The sequence below is a fragment of the Telopea speciosissima genome, chromosome 6 (assembly GCF_018873765.1).
Source record: "Telopea speciosissima isolate NSW1024214 ecotype Mountain lineage chromosome 6, Tspe_v1, whole genome shotgun sequence".
Taxonomy (NCBI): Eukaryota; Viridiplantae; Streptophyta; class Magnoliopsida; order Proteales; family Proteaceae; genus Telopea; species Telopea speciosissima.
Window position 1 is genome coordinate 54,696,881 of NC_057921.1, and position 18,958 is coordinate 54,715,838.

The 18,958-nt window shown below is 41.6% G+C and overlaps 1 protein-coding gene across 2 annotated transcripts in view; it reads left to right on the forward strand.

The window, feature by feature from the left end:
* The window catches only part of LOC122664096, a 236,003-nt gene that overhangs the window by 110,586 nt on the left and 106,459 nt on the right, over positions 1–18,958 (forward strand). For both annotated transcript variants that reach the window (XM_043859785.1, XM_043859784.1), the window contains exons 34-40: positions 7,968–8,068; positions 15,173–15,462; positions 15,573–15,657; positions 15,749–16,084; positions 16,552–16,914; positions 17,062–17,545; positions 17,855–18,018. In XM_043859785.1, the coding sequence (XP_043715720.1) occupies positions 7,968–8,068; positions 15,173–15,462; positions 15,573–15,657; positions 15,749–16,084; positions 16,552–16,914; positions 17,062–17,545; positions 17,855–18,018 (1,823 nt within the window). The remainder of the gene's footprint in view (positions 1–7,967; positions 8,069–15,172; positions 15,463–15,572; positions 15,658–15,748; positions 16,085–16,551; positions 16,915–17,061; positions 17,546–17,854; positions 18,019–18,958) is intronic.

Below are 18,958 nucleotides of genomic sequence, written 5' to 3' on the forward strand. Positions count from 1 at the left end.
AAAGTAGAGGCCTTGCTCCTCACGTCCACTACCAATAATCCTCTTTGTCACCAAATCCTGAAAAAGATAGTGAGAAGGAAAAAATTTGACACAACAGTTGAGAGATTTAGTCAGATGACTCACAGATAAAAGATTTAGTGTAAGGTTAGGGACATGAAGAACAGAAGAGAGGGAAATAGATGATGTCACAGGGATATTACCCTTACCAGATATGGAGGAAAGGGAGCCATCAGCTACCCTAACCTTGTCCTTACTAGAGCAAATGGTATAGGAATCATAATAATGAGACGTACCAGTCATGTGGTCTGTGGCACCCGAGTCAATGGCCCAAGACTGGGCGGCAGTAGAAGCTGAGGTGGAGACCTGCAAAGCTGAGGATGATGAGGATCCAGCCATACTAGATGTAGAAGATGTGCTCAACTGTGACACAACCCTGCGAACCACTGCATCCATGAAAGTGGAGTCATCCTGTGGGGCATCAGCATTAGTCGCCGCTGCGGAATGAGCTCGAGCTCCCCCTTTACGGCCACCACGACCACACATACTAGGAGGACGACCATGGAGAGACCAACACCTATCCTTGGTGTGTCCAATGCGTCCACAATGGTCACATTTAAATCTGTCTCGCCCAACTCCACTGGCACCAACTGTCTCCACAGTACTGGCTTCCTCATGGTTAGGCCCTGGGCCTCTACCACCTCCACGGGTGTCTCGAACAGAACTAGAATTAAGGGCTGATCTCTCAGATGATGCTGGTGGTGGTGCCATAGTAAGCCGCCTGGTCTCTTCACTCTGTAAGTAATTACAGACTTCACTAAGAGAGGGAAGGGGAGACCGGCCTAACAGCTGGAGTCTAACTGGCTCATAGTTAGGGTTCAGACCACCAAGTAAAGAGAAGACACGCTCCTTTTCAAGAGTCAGATACACTTTTGCTTCATCCTCTGGGTTAGTCAAATGAAGGTCCCTATTGTGATCATGCTCCTCTACAAGATTAAGGAACGCACTATAGTACTCAGAAATAGTGCTGTCACCTTGTTTCAATGAGTGAATTTTTTTATGGAGCTGATAGACCTTGGCAGTGTCACCTACTCTGTCTAAGGCCATAGAGACACTATCCTAAATACCTTTGGCTGTTTCCTTCCTTATAAACCTTCTCCCAATCTCGGGCTTCATGGAGATGATCAACCATGTCATAACTGTAGAATTTTCAGTCTCCCATTTATCAAAAGTAGGTGAACCAGCTGTGGGAGCCTTGATAGCACCTGTGATATATCCAAGTTTTCCCTTACTCCTAAGTGAAAGTCTCACAGAATGTGACCGATCTAGGTAATTAGTACCATCAAGCTTCACAAAAGAAATCTGTTGGTGAGTACTCTCATAAGCCAACTAAGGGACAATAATAGAGGGCTGTGAATCAGCAGTACCAAGCATAGATGCATCTGAAGCAGCCATGATGGAAGGGATTTGACAATAAACAAGAACACCAAAGACAAGTGGTGAGTACACACTCAACCCAAACAAGCAAAAATTCCAATAGGCAGCCTAGGATAGCACACTGCCGAAGCAGTCCTAGCAGCAAATCTTTAAGAGGACTTAAATCAAGCACTTCTAGTGCATTCCAACATCAGTCCAGCAAGCAGTCCCTTATAATACTGTACGACAAAGCTAGCAAGGAGTAGTATCAACTTCAAACAAGAGGAAAGGCCTCACAAAGGCTGTGCATACACATCCCTCAACCAAGAGGCATCAAACTATAGCTCAAAGCAAGAAAAAAAAAGGGCAAACACTCTCGGGTTTACCTGGGCAGAACAGAGGATCCCACACAAGAAGCAAATCTGCTCATATGGCTTCTTCAATCAGCAAGGAAGATCATAGCCATCCTCATAAGTGTCCTAGGGCGATGCAAATGAGCCTGACCAAGACACAAAAGCAATCCGAGAATAGCAGCAGCTGCAACCTGAACCTGAACCTCGCGAAACTTGTAGCAGCAGCTGTGTGAGATCTAAACCTTTAAGAGAGCTTCAAAACAGCTCAGGTATATCCTTCGATCATCAAAAGAGGCTAGAATGAGCCTATTCCATACTCTTTAAGCAAAGCTGTACACAGGAATCTCCTCTTTGGAATCCTTGACACAAAGGATTTCAAAGAGAAGAGAAAGAATGAAAATAGGGACTGAACACGACTCTCAAACCTTGAGCCTGCTCTGATACCAAGTTAGATTTTAGGTTTACGAGGTAAGAAGATAGAAGGAAGAAGTTGGAGGAGGAAGAAGATAGCAAGAGAAGAGAGAGAAGAGAGAAGAGAATATTTGGGTTGTAATTGATTGTGTTGGAGAGGCTTCTCCATACACCTATATTAATTCAATCATAACAAATAGGAAATTACATCTACCTCCCTAAGGGAAGTACAAGGGAAATAAAGAAGAAAAACACAATTACATAATAAGGCAACTAGTAATGGGACTAGTTCCTAAACTACCCCTATTACATGACTTCTAACAAATATCTGGGCTTCCCCTTGATTCCCTCTCGGTCCTCTCGGATGACTGCTCATCATTGCACCCAATGCTTGATATCATGCGCAAAAGACTCCAACTATGGAAAGGTAAACTCCTTTCCTATGCAGGGCTCCTTGTACTAATCAAATCAGTCCTCCAGGCTTCCTATCTTTACTGTTTAGGTATTTTTGGTATCCCTTAGTTGATCATTGTAAAATTGGAAGGCCTTATGTGCTCTTTTCTTTGGAAAGGATCCAAAACTTCCAGATTTCTGCACCCTACCTCCTGGGATTCAGTTTGCCTTCCAAAAGCTGAGGGGGAATTTGGGGCTTAGGCGGTTCAAGGACTCCAATACATCAGGAATCTTAAAGTTGATTTGGAAGATCGCCTCCAAGAAACAAAGTATCTAGGTTGATTGTGTTTATCATAAATACCAAAAAAAGGACTCTATTTGGACTGTCCCGCTCTAATCTCTACATCGATTAATGATGGTGTCTCTATTAGACTCTGGTTAGATAATTGGCATCTGGCTGGTTTTCTTCTATTTGGAGGTGGGTGACATAACCATTTACATTCTGGGCTTTGATAGACAGGCCATGGTCTCTCACATCATTAGAGGGTCTTCTTGGGATCTCCCTTCCCCGTCTCCCCCCACTCCGGATCTTATCTGGGCTGCTCTTCTCACATTCACAGAGCCCCCTTTGGAAGGGGTGACATTATCTCTTGGACAACTTCCTAGTCTGGCTTGTTTAGTTTGAAGTCTGCATGGAACCTTGTTAGAGCTCATCGTGATACTGTCATTTGGCGAAATGTTGTTTGGTTTTCAAGCCACATCCCTCGTTATAGCTTCACCGTCTAGTGTGCCTTTCGGAATTGTCTTCCTACGTAGGCTTTCCTCATTAGTAGGCAAATCTCAATGTCCCCTTGCTACATCCTTTGCGGGAATGGTCAAGAGGTTATTGATCACCTTTTCTTCAAATGCCCATTCTCCTTGAAGATCTGATCTTGGCTTCTTGCTTGTTGCTGGCTGGTTAGGCGGCCGATTCTTCCTGTTTTTTTCATAGAGAATGGATTTGGGTGGATATGATTTTCAGTGGCTTTTCTTTTTTGTGATCGAGTGGGTAAACTGGCTTTTAGTGCTGCAATTCATCGCAGTTGGTTTGAAAAAAAATCTTATAAGATGGACTACCAAATCTGGATCCTTTAATCAGATTTGGGATTCCAACTCTTTCGATATCAAAAGCAAACTTTCGGCAGTTCCTGTTCGGTTCTCTGATTCCCATAGAAATATACATACTGTTTCTTGGAATTTTGTCCATTGTGGGTTGTATTTAGGCTGTTTTTAGTGCTTTCTTGGCTCTTTAGCCTTTCCTCTTTGTATCTCCCTCAGGGGGATTTTTCTCAATGAAATTTTTAGTCACCCATAAAAAAGGTAACATAAATTGACTAGGAAATTAAAATAATGAAAGAAATTGATTCAAAATAAGACTCTTAACTAAACTAATGAAGTAAATCCCGTTTTCCTACTTTTTACCCATATTTTAGGACCATTAAAGTGATCCATTGCAAAGAAAACTCATGGGATCAAAGGCCCAACATGTATAGAACCCAACCCAAGGCTTATTTCCAATATAATCAGCCCATTTAGGTGATTTATCTACATCACTTTTGCTCATAGTTATCAAGGCGTCACCATGGCGCCTAGGCTCCTTGGTCGCCTTGGACGCCTTGGGCGCCATGACGGTGTTGCCTTGAATTTTGTCCTTCTAAAACGCCATGGTCGCTTTCCCGCCTTGATAACTATGCTTTTGCTGTACTCCATCTTAAGGGGTGTGTTAAAAGCTTGTTGAGGTTTTGGTGTCTTGACTTCTGATGATGGACTGCTGTATGGAGCCTCCGGGGGCCACGGAATGGCAGCCCCCGAGGAAAATTTTTTAAGGACTACGTGGGTATTTCAGTAAATTTCCTGTATAGGGTTTCGTTATAAATCTATAGCGAGAGTTCTTTCTCTGTATTGCAAATCTGAGAGAGGTGTGAGGAATGAGCGACGGTAACCCTATTCTCCATTGATAGTGAAACAGATCTCATCTCACCATGGACATAGGCAACCTTGCCGAACCACGTAAATCTTTGTGCACATTATGTGATTAAGTTTGCGATTTCCATTCTTCTCTGCATCGTGTTAGGTTTTACAATTGCACGAAAGGGGGAATGTCCCTTTCATGTTTTGTTTTGGTTTATTATAAATAAGATATAGACCACGATAGAACATGGACTGAATCTATAGTGACTAGAAATGTTAAGTTGCTATGAACCAAATGCTAAATTTTTTATAGTTGTTTATGTTTGGATATCCACACATAAGGTAAAAAAAAATAGTCCCACATCGGATATAAAAGGGATGTGGGTGGGTTAATAGGCACTTGGGCACTCTTTCCTATGCTGTTGGGGTTCTTAGTTAGTTCATGCAGTCCCCTTGCAAGTATCATTGGGATGCAGCTATCCGTGTTCTTCGGTATTTGAAGGGAGCCCCTGGGAAAGGACTGATTTATCGTCCAAATAAACATATGGAGCTGGTTGCTTATTCTAATGCTGATTGGGCAGGTTCTGCTAGTGACCGTCGATCTACTACAGGATATTGCACTTTTGTTGGGGGTAAACTTGGTTACGTGGGGGAGCAAGAAACAGACCACGATTGCCACGTCCAGTGTTGAAGCTGAGTATAGAGCCATGGCCCATACCACAGCAGAGCTGATGTGGGTTAGGTCTCTCCTTCTTGAGATGGGTTTTTCTATTCCAACCCCAATGAAGATGTTTTGTGACAACCAGGCGGCCATCTATATTGTTAGTAATCTCGTCTTTCATGAGAGGACTAAGCATATAGAAGTGGATTGTCACTTTGTTCGCAGTGCCGTGTTGAAGGGTTGAGACACCTTTTGTCTCTTCGTCTGATCAGGTTGCTGATGTGTTCACAAAGTCTTTATTTGCTCCTACTTTCCGATCTTGTTGTAACAAGCTGAGCATGGGTGACATATATGCTCCAGCTTGGGGGGGAGTGTTGAAGTCGTGAGTTATATGGGGCAAATAGGTCTTTGTGTAGTTACTTTATTCCTTTGTTTCTGTCCTTTATATTTCTGTCTTTTATATTTCGACTATGTAAGGGCAATTCTGTCCAGTTAAGTTTTATATAAATAAATCATATTAACCTGCGAGAGAACATTAAGTTCTCACGCAGGTCTTCTCTCTTACGGCTTGCTCTCTTTCTCTTCTCCTCTTTCTCCCTCTTCTCTCTTCTCTCCCACCTTCTCTAATCTGGTTCTCTTATTTCTGGTATTGTATCAAATACATTTTCTTGTAATAGATAATATTGTGGATTTTCATGGTTCTATAACACATAATGTCTTACTTTGTCTTTGATGTTTTGATTTATTTGGTAGAATATCTGTTAGACTTTGATTATGTTATACTTGATCCACAGTTTTCAGGAAACCATTGAAGGACCTTTGTTGGTTATATTTTTTCATTTCAGCTGTTATTTTTGGACTTTAACAGGGATATGAGCAATATTCATTAAGATTGTAATGTGGTAGTCTATCTAATTCCTTTCAATCATCCCTTTTGATTGGCCATTCTAAGCTCTACAATGAAGATTGTAATGAATCTAGGCTTGTTAACCAATCAAACTATATATTTAGGCACATTAGTAAATGCTATTATTGTGTTTATTAGGGGTACATGCCTGTTGCATAGTGAATATATGCCCGTATTTTTGCTCCTGGATTTTTACATAGCAACCGTATTAAACACGTACCGTAGCATTGCCGTACACGTTTTATTGCGCCGGATTTTTGAAAAGTATTATTTCCGTGTGGTCCGTTTAATTGCCATACGTATTTGTACCCTTATTATTGCCGTTCCTGAACTTACTATGGGTCCTCATCATCATCCCTGCTAGGTGCAGCCTCGAAAAGTCGGGGTGTCTGTGAGTGTATCCAACCCTTTGAAGCCATATATGCATCCACATCAGCACTCACTTGATTGGCTGTATGGGGGTTTGGCCTACCCCAGCTTGATCCATCACCTGCTCACACAGTCACACTCACTCCACCAAGGAATACTCTTCCTCTGACTCCACTTGTAAAATGTCAGCGAGCTCGATCTTGTCCCTGTCGTTCTCCATACCGGCATACCCATGCATTTGTGCTGCATCTTCAGCCTCATATTGTAGTACAAATACACCAAATTTTCCAAACATTTAGGAACCCAATCGGTTTTGCCTCTTGGAGTGGATGAGTAAACACATACTCCAGTTTCGCTCGCAGGCGGAGGCGGAACATGTTTGGACATGTTGAATGTGGCCAATTCTTCATTAATAGGCAACAATCGATGTTTATGGAGTGATGTGGCAACCCCCAATAGTGTATTCCAACAGTTTGATGAGGTGAGATGGCCAAAATCCAAGCAAAATGGTGCTTTTCTCCTTCCCACAGGTGAAATAGACGAAACATTCAAGTTCTGGTTGAGAACTCGTGAAACATTGTATTAAAGTAAAGTGAAAAAGTTGTTTCATTTCACGACACAAGATCGAAATTTCGACCGAAACAAAGTTGGAATGTACAAATGAGTTGATTCAAGGAAGAGAACAAGAAGCAAGAAGCCAAGAACCGAGTGAAGAAGAAGAGAAGAGAGGAGAAATGAGAGAATCGGTTGTGTGTTTTTTTTTTTGGTGAATAAATATATTACCAAACCCCAGGAGGGAGCAGGGAGAAAGAGGGGGGGGGAATACAAGAGAGGGAAAAGGAGAGAGAGGGAGGGGGGAGAACAAGCTACCCAACCTATGCAGAGGTGGGAGACTGCAAGAGAGACAAATCAAGTCCTCAGGATACAACAATATGCCTGTTCCTTGGGGGATCCAAAAGTGCCTATGCCGAATGACATTAAGCTTAGAGGAGGAGATGGCTTTCCAAATCAAATCAAAAGATTGTGTGTGTTGAGTGATTCTCAACACACATATTAACTTCATTAATTAACTTCTATAAATTACACAGACCTCCCTAGGGAGGTTAATGGAAATAAGAAAAAGAAAGAAGAAATAAAACTTAGTCATGTCTTATAACAAGACAGTGATAGAACTACTCTTATACAACAAATATTCTAACAACTCTAACAAACAATGCTGAATCAGTGTTTCGTCTCAGCCATGTCAAAATTAGCAAAACTACAGAAATTTCGCCGAAATTTGAACGGTGGCAATGGGCAGGTCCATATAAATATGTGCAAAGAAATAAGCAGTGAAAAAATGCATGTTAGAAAAGAAATGGCAGTTAAAATTGGAAGATAAAGAAATTAGAAGAAAAAGACTGAAGAAAATTGAAGAGCAGAGGTAAATCCAAAGTGCTCCCCTGCAAACGTGTTTCTTATGTTGTCAATTGTCATTCGCTATTTAACAGTATTCTAATTTTTTTTGTAGGCTATTGGTCCAGAACTTACATTTTACAATACATCAAAAGATGGGGAATCATTGACACTTTCTAACAAACTTTTGCATGCACAGTTTGATGCATTCTGCAGGTTATTTTCTCTTCAATTATGTTTTCCATTGTTGAAAGTTGAAACTCCTGATCCTTTACTTTAATTGAAGCTGTATGAGATTTTTCAATATGCTCTCTGAATTGCTGCTTCCAATTCCAGAACATAGGAACATCTGTACTGCTTTAATGCCAATTTTAAAATCTGGTTATACGTCATTTAGTTTTGACTCATCAAATTACTGAATGAAATGCATAGTATGCATTCATTTCATTGCTTCATTTGATCAATTAAGTTATCTTTTACTAATATTGGAAGGAATTAATTTGGGTGTGATAGGTCGATGCTAGGTGATAAGAATTCTCTTCTACCATAAGAAAATGAAAAACAAGAAGTCAAAAGCATGCTACTCCTGTTCCCACTCTTGTGATGATAATCAGGCCTACATAAAAGTTTCTGGTGGGCCTCTATTATTTCCTGATTCTGGGGGTGGTGGAGGGGGTCAGGGGGTGTGGCGTGACTCCTTATGTTAGTTGATGCGATTTCTTTTTTATTTGATTTGCATTGGTAATACAAACTCAACCTCGAACCAGGGAAAAACCAATGGGAGATCGATAGCAGCAAGATCAATACAAAGGGAAGAACAAAATTGAATAATTGAAACTTTATTGCTCTTTTCTGTTTACATGTGAAAGAAGAACATAAGAAGATTAGAAGAAGGGGATATTGGAGGGGGATAGGGGGACTCTCTCAGCCTCTCACCCTCTCACCCAGGGTCTCTCACCATCACTGCCTCTCACAGCTTCAAAAACAATTGTTTTCTTCTTTCTCGTCCCTTTTCTGCCCTGCCACATACGTTTATTTATAAATAAAAAAAACCTAAGGCAAAACTTCTAGGAATAAAATAAAATCCTAATAGCAGTCTAATTAACTAACAAATAAATCAAGCTCTGGAGTGTTGGCTTGAGATCTCTGATCTGTCTTGGATGACGTTCTCCCCTTCCTCGTTCTCCCTTCCCTGCCGGACCTTCCGGCAGGCCACCTGATTCCTTCCATCATCTCCTCCTTGTTGTATGGCTTCCTCCCCTCCTGCTCCTGCTTCCCCTCTTTGCCCCTCTGCTTCCCAGCCTCTCCCTTGGAGTTCCATCCTTGCTGCTGGTTCCTCCCCTCGCTCTGATGGACTGCCTCTTCACTTTGTTCCACCTTCTTCTGTTGGCTCTTCGAAGGTGGTATTCTGCCCGCCTGACCTTCTCTCTACTGAAGCTAAGCTTTGAGAGGATTGCTTAGTGGGTAATTTTCTGGGTCCTGACCTTCTCTCTTCTCAAGCTCATTTTGACAACCTGGGTATCTCTGATCACTCTCCTATTTTCCTAACCATCCAACCCTTCTCTTCATGTGGCCCTAAACCTTTCAAATACTTCAACATGTGGTCCTCTCACCCTTCATTTCTGCCCCTGGTTCTTGAGGCCTGGAACAAGCCGGTTTTTTCCTTCTCAAAAAGACTCAAAAATGTCGAGGCTGCTCTCAAGGTTTGGAACCTCAATACCTTTGGGAACATTACCCTCCAGGTGGCTGATTGCAAAGACAAGTTGGTTTCCATTCAGCTTCGGTTACAATCTGACTTACATAATGGCCCCCTTGCTGTAGAAGAGAGAGACTTCTATTGAGCTTTCTTCTTTGCTTGCTAGGGAAGAAAGCTTTCTTAAGCAAAAGTCTAGAATCAAGTGGTTGGATCTGGGTGACTTGAATACTGCCTACTTTCATCGGTCTGTGAAAGCAAGTGCCAATGCAAACTCTATTTCTCAGCTCTCTCGCCCGGATGGTTCCCTTGTCACTTCAGTTGATGGCATCAAAGCCTTGGCTGTTCAGCATTTTATAGACTTTTTCACCAGCCATCAGGTGAATCATTCTCCCATCCCTGATCACTTGCTCAACAAGTTTGTTGCCCCAGAGCTGCATGCTTCTTTGTGTGCCATTCCAAATGAAGAGGAAATTGTAGCAGCAAAACACTCCCTTAAGGTGAATGGTGCTCCGGGCCCTGATGGTTTTAGCATGGGATTCTTTTTAGCCTGCTGGGATATCATCAAAACTGACCTCATTGCCGCCATTGAGAGTTTCTTCTTCAACCCCATTCAGATCAAGAGCATCAACCACACTTTCCTTCATCTCATCCCTAAAAAGGAAGGGAGCAAATGTCATGAATGACTTCAGGCCCATTGCCCTTTGCAACCTGCTTTACAAGTTTTTAGCCAAGATTCTTGCTAGAAGACTAAAAGGTTTTGTGGACTCGCTAGTCAGTGACAACCAATCTGCCTTTCTTCCTGGAAGAAATATTGCGGACAACATCCTGTTGTGCAATGACATAGTGAGAGGCTTTGACAGGAAAAACCATACTCCTTCTATCCTTATGAAGATTGATATTCATAACGCCTTTGACTCGCTCAGGTGGGATTTTATTGCTTAGGTCATGATCAAGATGGGGTTTCCTATGGTCTTTGCCAACTGGATTACCTCTTGCATCTCGTCCCCAATGTTCTCGCTTCTGGTGAATGGCAGCCCAGCAGGCTACTTTGGTGCTTCGGTGGGCATTTGTCAAGGCTGTCCTCTCTCCCCTTACTTATTTACCTTGGCTTTGGAAGTTCTTTCCAGAGAGATCCAGATTAGTACTGATCATATGCTTATCGCTCCGATGGCCAAATGTAAAGCTCTCAAGCTTATTCACTTAGCCTTTGCTGATGACTTGATGTTTTTCTCTAAGGCCTCGATTACCTCGCTTGAGTCCATCATGCTCTGTCTCCAGCACTTCCATGAGCTCTCAGGTTTGCGCATCAATCCTGCCAAGTCCCTGCTATTCTTTACGGGGGTTTCAGAGTTAGACAAATCAGCCTTCCTGGAGAAATCTGGCTTTCTCGAAGGCCACCTTCCAATCAAATTCCTGGGCCTCTCTTTGATCCTGACAAGACTATCAGCTTACCACTGCACCCCTATGCTTGATCTTATTAGGAAGAGGCTCCTACTTTGGAAGGGCAAGCTTTTATCTTATGTTGGCAGAATGGTCCTCATCAAATCAGTTCTGGAATCGTTTTATATATATTGGTGGCATCTTTGGGCTCCCTCAAACTGTTATTAAATCTCTGGAGTCCCTTATGGCCTCTTTTCTTTGGAAGGGCAATGAATCAGCTAGATTCCTGCATCCTATCAGTTGGGCAGCTGTGTGTCTCCCCAAAAAAGAAGGCGGTCTAGGCATTCGCAGAATAAAAGATGTGAATTCTCTGCGTATCATCAAACTCATTTGGAAGATAACCTCTAAGCAGAAAAGTATCTAGGTTGACTGATTATATTCAGGTTTTCTTCGCTAGGACTCTATCTACATTGCTCCAACCTTATCCGATGTCTCTTGGGTCTGGCGGAAGATCCTCGCTAGTCGTCATTTGGTACTCCAAGTCATTCGCTCCAGTATTGGTGATGGGCTTTCCTCCTACTTGTGGTTGGACCACTAGCACCCCATGGGAATTCTTCTCCACTTAGTCACTCCAAAAACAATTTATGCTTCAAGTCTCAACAGGCTTTCCTTAGTGGCTGACATCCTTGATCAAGCTGGCTAGGCTCCTCCCCCATCCTCCTCCTCCTCCCTCGGTCTCATCTGGAATGAGCAGCATACCATTTCCAGAAGGCCTGCATCTAGAGGTGACTGTGTTACCTGGAAGACCAACAATTCTTGCTCCTTTTCATTCAAGGCTGCCTGGAATCTCATCCGGCTGAATGGCCCTTTGGCCTCGTGGAGCAAGCTTCTCTGGTTCAAGCATCACATCCCTCGTCACTGCTTCACCGCCTGGAGAATCTTCAACAATTGCCTCCCAACTCAGGCTTTCCTACGCTCTAGACAAATCTTAGTCTCTCCTGCTTGCTGTCTTTGCTGGAACAATATTGAAGACTCGGATCATCTTTTCTTTGAATGCCCTACTGTTGCTGCCATCTGGAAAGGAATCTTGTCTAAGTGCTGGCCTTCCCGCAGAAGAATCCTCCCTTTCTCAAGGGAATGGATCTGGATTGACATGACTTTTGCTGGCCACTCCATTTGTGACTCAGTCGGCAAATTAGCTTTTTGTGCAACTCTTAACCACATTTGGATGGAGCGCAATATTAGGAAATGGACCTCCAACTCTAGCTCATACCAGAAGATTTGGGATTCCATTTCCTTTGAAATTAAAGCAAAGTTATTGCTAACTCCTTCTTCTTGTTGTTCTGATACCCCAAGGAACAGGCTCATTATTGATTCCTGGGGTCTGTCTAATGTTTCTTTTGTTGCTTCTGTTAGCTAGGGCCTGGCTTTTTATTTTTCCTTCTTCCCCTCGGGGCCCCCTATTTCCCTTTCCCTTTCGGTAATGAAATTCTTATTCACCCAAAAAAAAAAATACTTATTTACCAAAAGAAAAAATTTGGGTCCCATTAATAAAGTTTAAAATTTATTACAAAACCATTGTTCTTGAGTTAAAAAAATGCCAGACGCGTTTAAATCTTTTCTTTCAGCCGTTTACATCTTTTCCCGTCGCTTTCAGCACAGTTCGGTTGTTCGCGATTTAAACGCCAAAAAAAGGGTTCGGCATTTTATTCGCGTTTTAAACGCGAATTAACTAACAGAGGTCTGTCCATTAGAGTAGTAGTGCTTTTTCAAGCAAGGATGATGTGTTGGTGTGGACAATCACTAGTGATGTTGCTTCACTGCTAAATCGGCCTGGAATGAGGTGAGGCGCGAATTGCCGAAGGTTGCCTATGCCAGATGGATTTGGAACCAATCCATGCCCACGAAGGTTGCCTTTTTTACATGGCAGCTTCTTAATGGGCAAATCCCGACTGATGAGGCGTTAATGGAGGTGGGCATTCCGTTGGCATCTAAATGCAGTTGCTGTGGGAGGCCTAAGAGGGAGACCGCCGATCACTGCCTCATTGCTGGAGGCACTGCGGCAAAAGTTTGGAGGTTTTTTTCACGTGTTTTTTATATTGAACTGCTGCCTTCTCAGGACGTCAGAAGTCGTATTTTCCTTTGGTATGGATCGGCGGGCTGTAGCAGCCTAAGCGCCTACATTACAGGACTCTTACCTTCCTTGATTTTTTGGGAGCTATGGAAGGAAGGGAACAACAGAAGACATGGTGAAAGTATGCGGCCTGCTTTTGCTATTATTGAGTGTGTTAAACTGTAGGTGAGAGGCCTTCCGTACCTTTCCAGGATTGGAAGATCGTCTGCCCTAAGGGATGGTTTAATCCTACAGTTATTGGGTCTTCCGGCTCCTCGTGCCCGGCTGAAACGTCCCATCCCTGTGTATTGGTGCCTACCTTTCGTCTCTGTGAAGCTTAATGTGGAGGGTGCTTGTAGAGGCAATCCTGGTACTGGCGCCTGGTGGTGGTGGGGGAGTCATTAGGGACAAGGAGGGTGTTATGTTGGCTGCCTTCTCAAATTTCTATGGTGAGTGCACAAATTCAATTGCAAAATTGAGAGCTTTGAGAGATGGTCTGAAGTTGTGCCTTGACTTGGGGGCTGGTTGATGTTGTGGTAAACTCTGATTCTGCTTCCACCGTTAGAATGGTAAATCTTAATTGGTGTAATCTCTGGACGGGCTGGTATTGGTTTCGGGAAGTCTTGGCCTTCCTTTGTTCTACTCGGGCTATGGTTACTTTCGCTTTTAGGGAGAGTAACAGGGCGGCTGATTGGATGACCAACCTAGCCTGCGACTCAGGTTCATCCATCTGTTACCACGGTGGCAGCCAGCCACCGGGGGAGCTACAGCGTATTCTACGGGAAGACAGGGCAGGCTTGCCAGTTCTACGGAAATAGTATTTATTGCTTGTTTCTTTTGATTGAATGGGTCGGGTCCAGAGTTGAGGTCAGAGGTTTGCTCCTTTGGTTTTGGGGGTAAGGTGGTATGTCCCCCCCCCCTTGTATTCTTTATTCGTTCTAATAAAATTCTAGGGGATGGCCCGGGTCCCAGGTAATATTTTGGTTAAAAAAAAATGGATGGAGATGATTGATAGAAGCTGTCCAAGGTGTGTTGGTGTGGATCTTCAAGAAGGAAGACTTGATCTCCAATAGTTGGTGAGACTTGATCTTCAAGAGAGGAAGACTCCAAAATCGCGGAAAAGGGGCAGCAGCTTTCAACTAAAGAGAATGTTCCTAAAACATAATCTGATTGAGGTAAAGGAAGGACAGCACAAAATCAAATGATCACCTCATAAGTGCTGTCCTTTGTACAGATTTAGGACCAAGAAGAAGAGAAGAAGAAGAAAGAGAAGAAAGGAAGAAGAAAAAAGGGATCGAAGGTGAAGAAGGGGCTGTTAGAGAGAGAGAGAGAAACAATAGAGAGGCTGGTTATTCTAACCCTAGATCAGTTTCTGTTCTGTTACCATGTTAGAATATGAGAGAAAATAGTCTAGAGCTGAAATGCTTAGTTGATCAATTAGATCAGCCAAGCTTCTATTTATAAAGAAGCATTGAAAGGAAAATTACACTGCTACCCCTACTCTAACTAACTCTAATATTTAGAGTTATTAGATAGGGAAAAAAGGAAAAAAACAAAAGTGAAAAATACAAAGTAAAGTCCCATGTATACCCCCATGGTATACATCATACAATTCAACAGTAATTGATTAGTTAAGAATTTGCTTTTTGGCCTTCTTTTTTTTTTTTTTGGTTGGGGGGGGGGGGGTTGAAGGGTGTGAACTTCAGACAGTGACACTGCACACTATTGTCTGGAGCATTTGGAGTGAAGGTAGAGAATATTTGAAAATATGTCCATGGAAATTCATAATTTGTGCTATTTGATGGATAGGCACTTCATTAGAATGGGTGGCACCAAAATGAAGGTTTTTTGGAGTTCATAGATCCTTCTTTAGTAATGTATTTAATTAGGATGACTGGTTGTTTCTTTTTTATACATTTTGGTTTTGATGACTGTAAAGTGAACAGGTGTGGTCACTTAACTTTTTCTTTGTACATATTCTGTTTCTGCTATTCATGAACTTTTTCCATTGCCTATTGAAAAAAAGAAGGAAGGATTAATTTGTATACACAATTAACCTCTATTTTTATGCTTTTATGGAGGGGGAAATTAGCAACATATTGAAAAGCTAATGAGCTGATGGTGGTCGCAGACTTGTTTTGAAGCGGGACAATATTGAGATGAGTGCCAATGCAATTGGATTGATGGTGGAGAGCAATGGGGTTAGGATTTTAGAGCCTTTTGACACCTCTATAAAATTTTCCAATGCCTCTGGGAAAACCAATATACACTTAGCTGTTTCAGATATATTTATGAATTTCTCCTTCAGCATCTTGAGGCTGTTCTTAGCAGTTGAGGAGGATATTTTGGCATTTCTGAGAATGACGTCAAAGAAAGTGACAGTGCCCTGCTCTCAGTTTGACAAAGTTGGGACAATTGAAAGTATGCTTTAGAGATATTCCAAATTCTTATTTTCTGTTATGAATGGAAGTAAAAAAGCTTATTTAATGCTTGATGCAGCTGACTTCTTGATTGTTTTTCTCATCTTGCAGATTCCTATAGTAAGCAAATATATACCTTTTGGAGACCCTGTGCACCACCTGGTTTTGCAGTTCTTGGGGACTACTTGACGCCAATGTCAGCAAAGCATTTTAAAAATATTTCTTTCTGTATTCTATGGTATTCTGAAACTTTGAAAATATAGTGATTGTCTTACTCCTTATTACAGGGACAAGCCACCCACCAAAGGAGTTATTGCTGTAAATATCAACCTTGTAAGGGTCAAAAGACCTGTATCTTTCAAACTAATTTGGCTAATGTCAGCATCAGGAGGCAGTCCTGATTCTCCAGGTTCACAAAAGTACTGCCAGAGTTCTGATGATGGTGGCCAAGACAATGGCTGTTCTATTTGGTTCCCTGTAGCACCTCAAGGTTATGTTGCACTGGGCTGTGTGGTTTCTACAGGAAGAACACAACCACCACCATCTTCTGTTATGTGCATCTCAGCTTCTTTAGTTTCTCCTTGTGCCCTGAGAGATTGCATTACAGTGTGTTCTCCTGAGGCGTATGTGTTGATTTCTAGCCTCCAACTCTCTGTTTTCTGCTTCCAAATCCAATAATATAATTCTATTAATGTTTACCAAATAGGAAATATCGGTAAAACCATAATAGTTGAGGACAGTATTATGAGAAGTTTATCATTGATGTCAAGGATGCATGTGGTTGGGCATTCCACTTGATGTGTCTCACATTAAAATTCAATTTGTATTATCCAATCTAATTGGATGATTTTAGCCGCCACTCTTTGTATCAAATGCTTGCAGAAAATTCAGTGGATAGTCCAACTACCAAATACTTTCTGATCTCACAACTATGATCATCCAACTAATTAGGTTTGTGAGATTCATAGTTTGGGACCCACATGCATGCCAAATGTATTTCCATGCCAGAATAGTAGATAATCTTTACACAATAACTGACGAGTATTTTAGTTTTTTTCATTTCATCAACCTCTGTTATTTTCTTTTGCAGATACAGATCAAGCTTAGCATTCTGGAGAGTGGATAACTCTGTAGGATCTTTTTTGCCCGATGATTCTATTTCTAATAGTTTGACTGTGAGAGCGTATGAGTTGCGTCATATGATTTTCGGGTATATATCAGAATCTCCTAAAGAAAATAGGAGTTCAAACATCCAAGATACTCGTCTGGGTCATGATCATAGTCTCCAGCCAGAAAGACCTAGTATCGTGAGTTCTGAGCGTCGGTTTGAAGCTGTAGCCAGTTTTAGATTGATATGGTGGAATCAGGGTTCAAGTTCCGGGAAGAAACTATCCATTTGGCGTCCAGTTGTACCGCAAGGGATGGTATTCTTTGGAGATATTGCTGTTCAGGGGTATGTAATATGAAACTGTAGCTTTTGTTCAGTTATCATTGTTGTACTTCAAGCTCCAGACTTGTCACTGACTGTAGTTTTTGTCCAGTTATCATTGTTGTACTTCAAACAACAGATTGAGTTTTTGAATTGATAATTGTAATATAGGTACGAGCCTCCGAACACAACGATTGTTCTCCATGATGCTGGAGATCTTTTTAAAGCTCCTATAGACTTTCAACTTGTTGGACAAATCAAGAAACAGCGGGGAATTGAAAATATTTCCTTCTGGTTTCCTCAGGCCCCTCCAGGTTACATTTCCTTGGGATGTATTGCCTGTAAGGGGATGCTTGAGAAAAATGAACTCAGCTCATTAAGATGCATATGCAGTGATATGGTCACTAGCGATCAATTCCCTGAAGAAAGTATATGGGATACATCTGATTCCAGGATCACTACAGAACCATTTAGTATATGGACAGTTGATAATATGGTGGGTACATTTCTGGTCCATAGTGGTTTCAGAAAGCCACCCAGAAGATTTTCTCTGAAGCTCGCAGATCCAACTATTTCCAGTGGTTCAGATGATACTGTGATTGATTCAGAAATTGGGACATTCTCTGCAGCACTTTTTGATGATTATGGGGGTTTGGTGAGGACTATGAATCATATTCTTTTATGGATAACTTGAGTTTATCAGCCACTAGCACAGTCCAGATTGGTGCTATATATTTTATATTATGCTCCTTTGAACAAGTTGATATTTCATATTGACTTCCAAGTGCTTTTAGTTGATGGAAACCAGATTGTGGTTACTCATCTTGTACTTCACATTTGGTGATCCCCATCTACATATGGCAATTACAGTTTATGATAGACCAAAATTTATTATGATGTAAATCACATTTAGCAGACAATATAGTTTTAATATTTCCCTGGCTATCCTTCTGAAATTTTGCAGATGGTTCCATTGTTTAATGTCTCCTTAAGTGGTATTGGATTTACTCTACATGGAAGATCAGACCACTTAGATTCAACTATAAATTTCTCACTGGCTGCTAGATCCTATAACGATAAGTACGACTCTTGGGAGCCTCTTGTTGAACCATTGGATGGGTTTGTAAGGTGAACTCATTTCTAATGCATTCAGTCATTTATTGGTAGTTAACAAACACAGAAATGCATCCTGTCTTATTTTGGATCGATCCAATTATTGGATTTCTTTGGAAGAATTGTGTGCAAATGTCTCATATTTCTTGATCTTCTTGCTCCTAACCATATTGTGTTTGTTCTAAACTTTTTGTTAAATTCATAGATAATGCAAACTTCAGATGTGGAAGAGAGAAATTTGAATCTACATTACAGCTCAAAAACTAGAGAGTAGTGCAGCACAAAGCAAGTACTACAGAAGGGAAACCTTTTTCTTCTAGGCTAATAGATAGCCTTGAATTTAATATCGTAACCCAAGGCCTTCAAAGCAAGATGCTCTGAAATGATGAACACTTGACAATATCTGAACCATAGTTGTCAAGGCGTCACCTCGGTGTTTTGGTCGACTTGGGCGCCTTGGACACCTTGATCGCCTACTTGGTGTCGCCTAACTGCCGTGACAACTATGATAGATAGTTAGATACTAAATACTTTACTCTGAGATTCTAACTAGACTTGTGAGTCAAACAAATGAAAATTCAATCTACCATATACATTGAACTTCTTACACCAAGCAATGTTCAAAATTTCAATCGAAATGGTTGAAATTTGGTGAAATATTTCGGTTTCAATGGACCTCGAATGAAATGAGAGATAGAGAGCGTCCCAGTGCACAAGGCTCCTGCTACTGCAGGGTCTGGAAGGGGAAAATGTACACAGCCTTACCCCCACTTTGCGGAGAGGCTGTTTCCATGTTTCAAATCCACAACCTGATGGTTGCAATAGCACAACTTAACTGTTGCGCCAAGGTTCACCCTCGAAATTAAATCACATAGAAAATACAAAGAATATCATATTTTATCAAAATGATTGAAATGTCAGAATTTCGGTCGAAATAATAAAAGAGTCACATTTT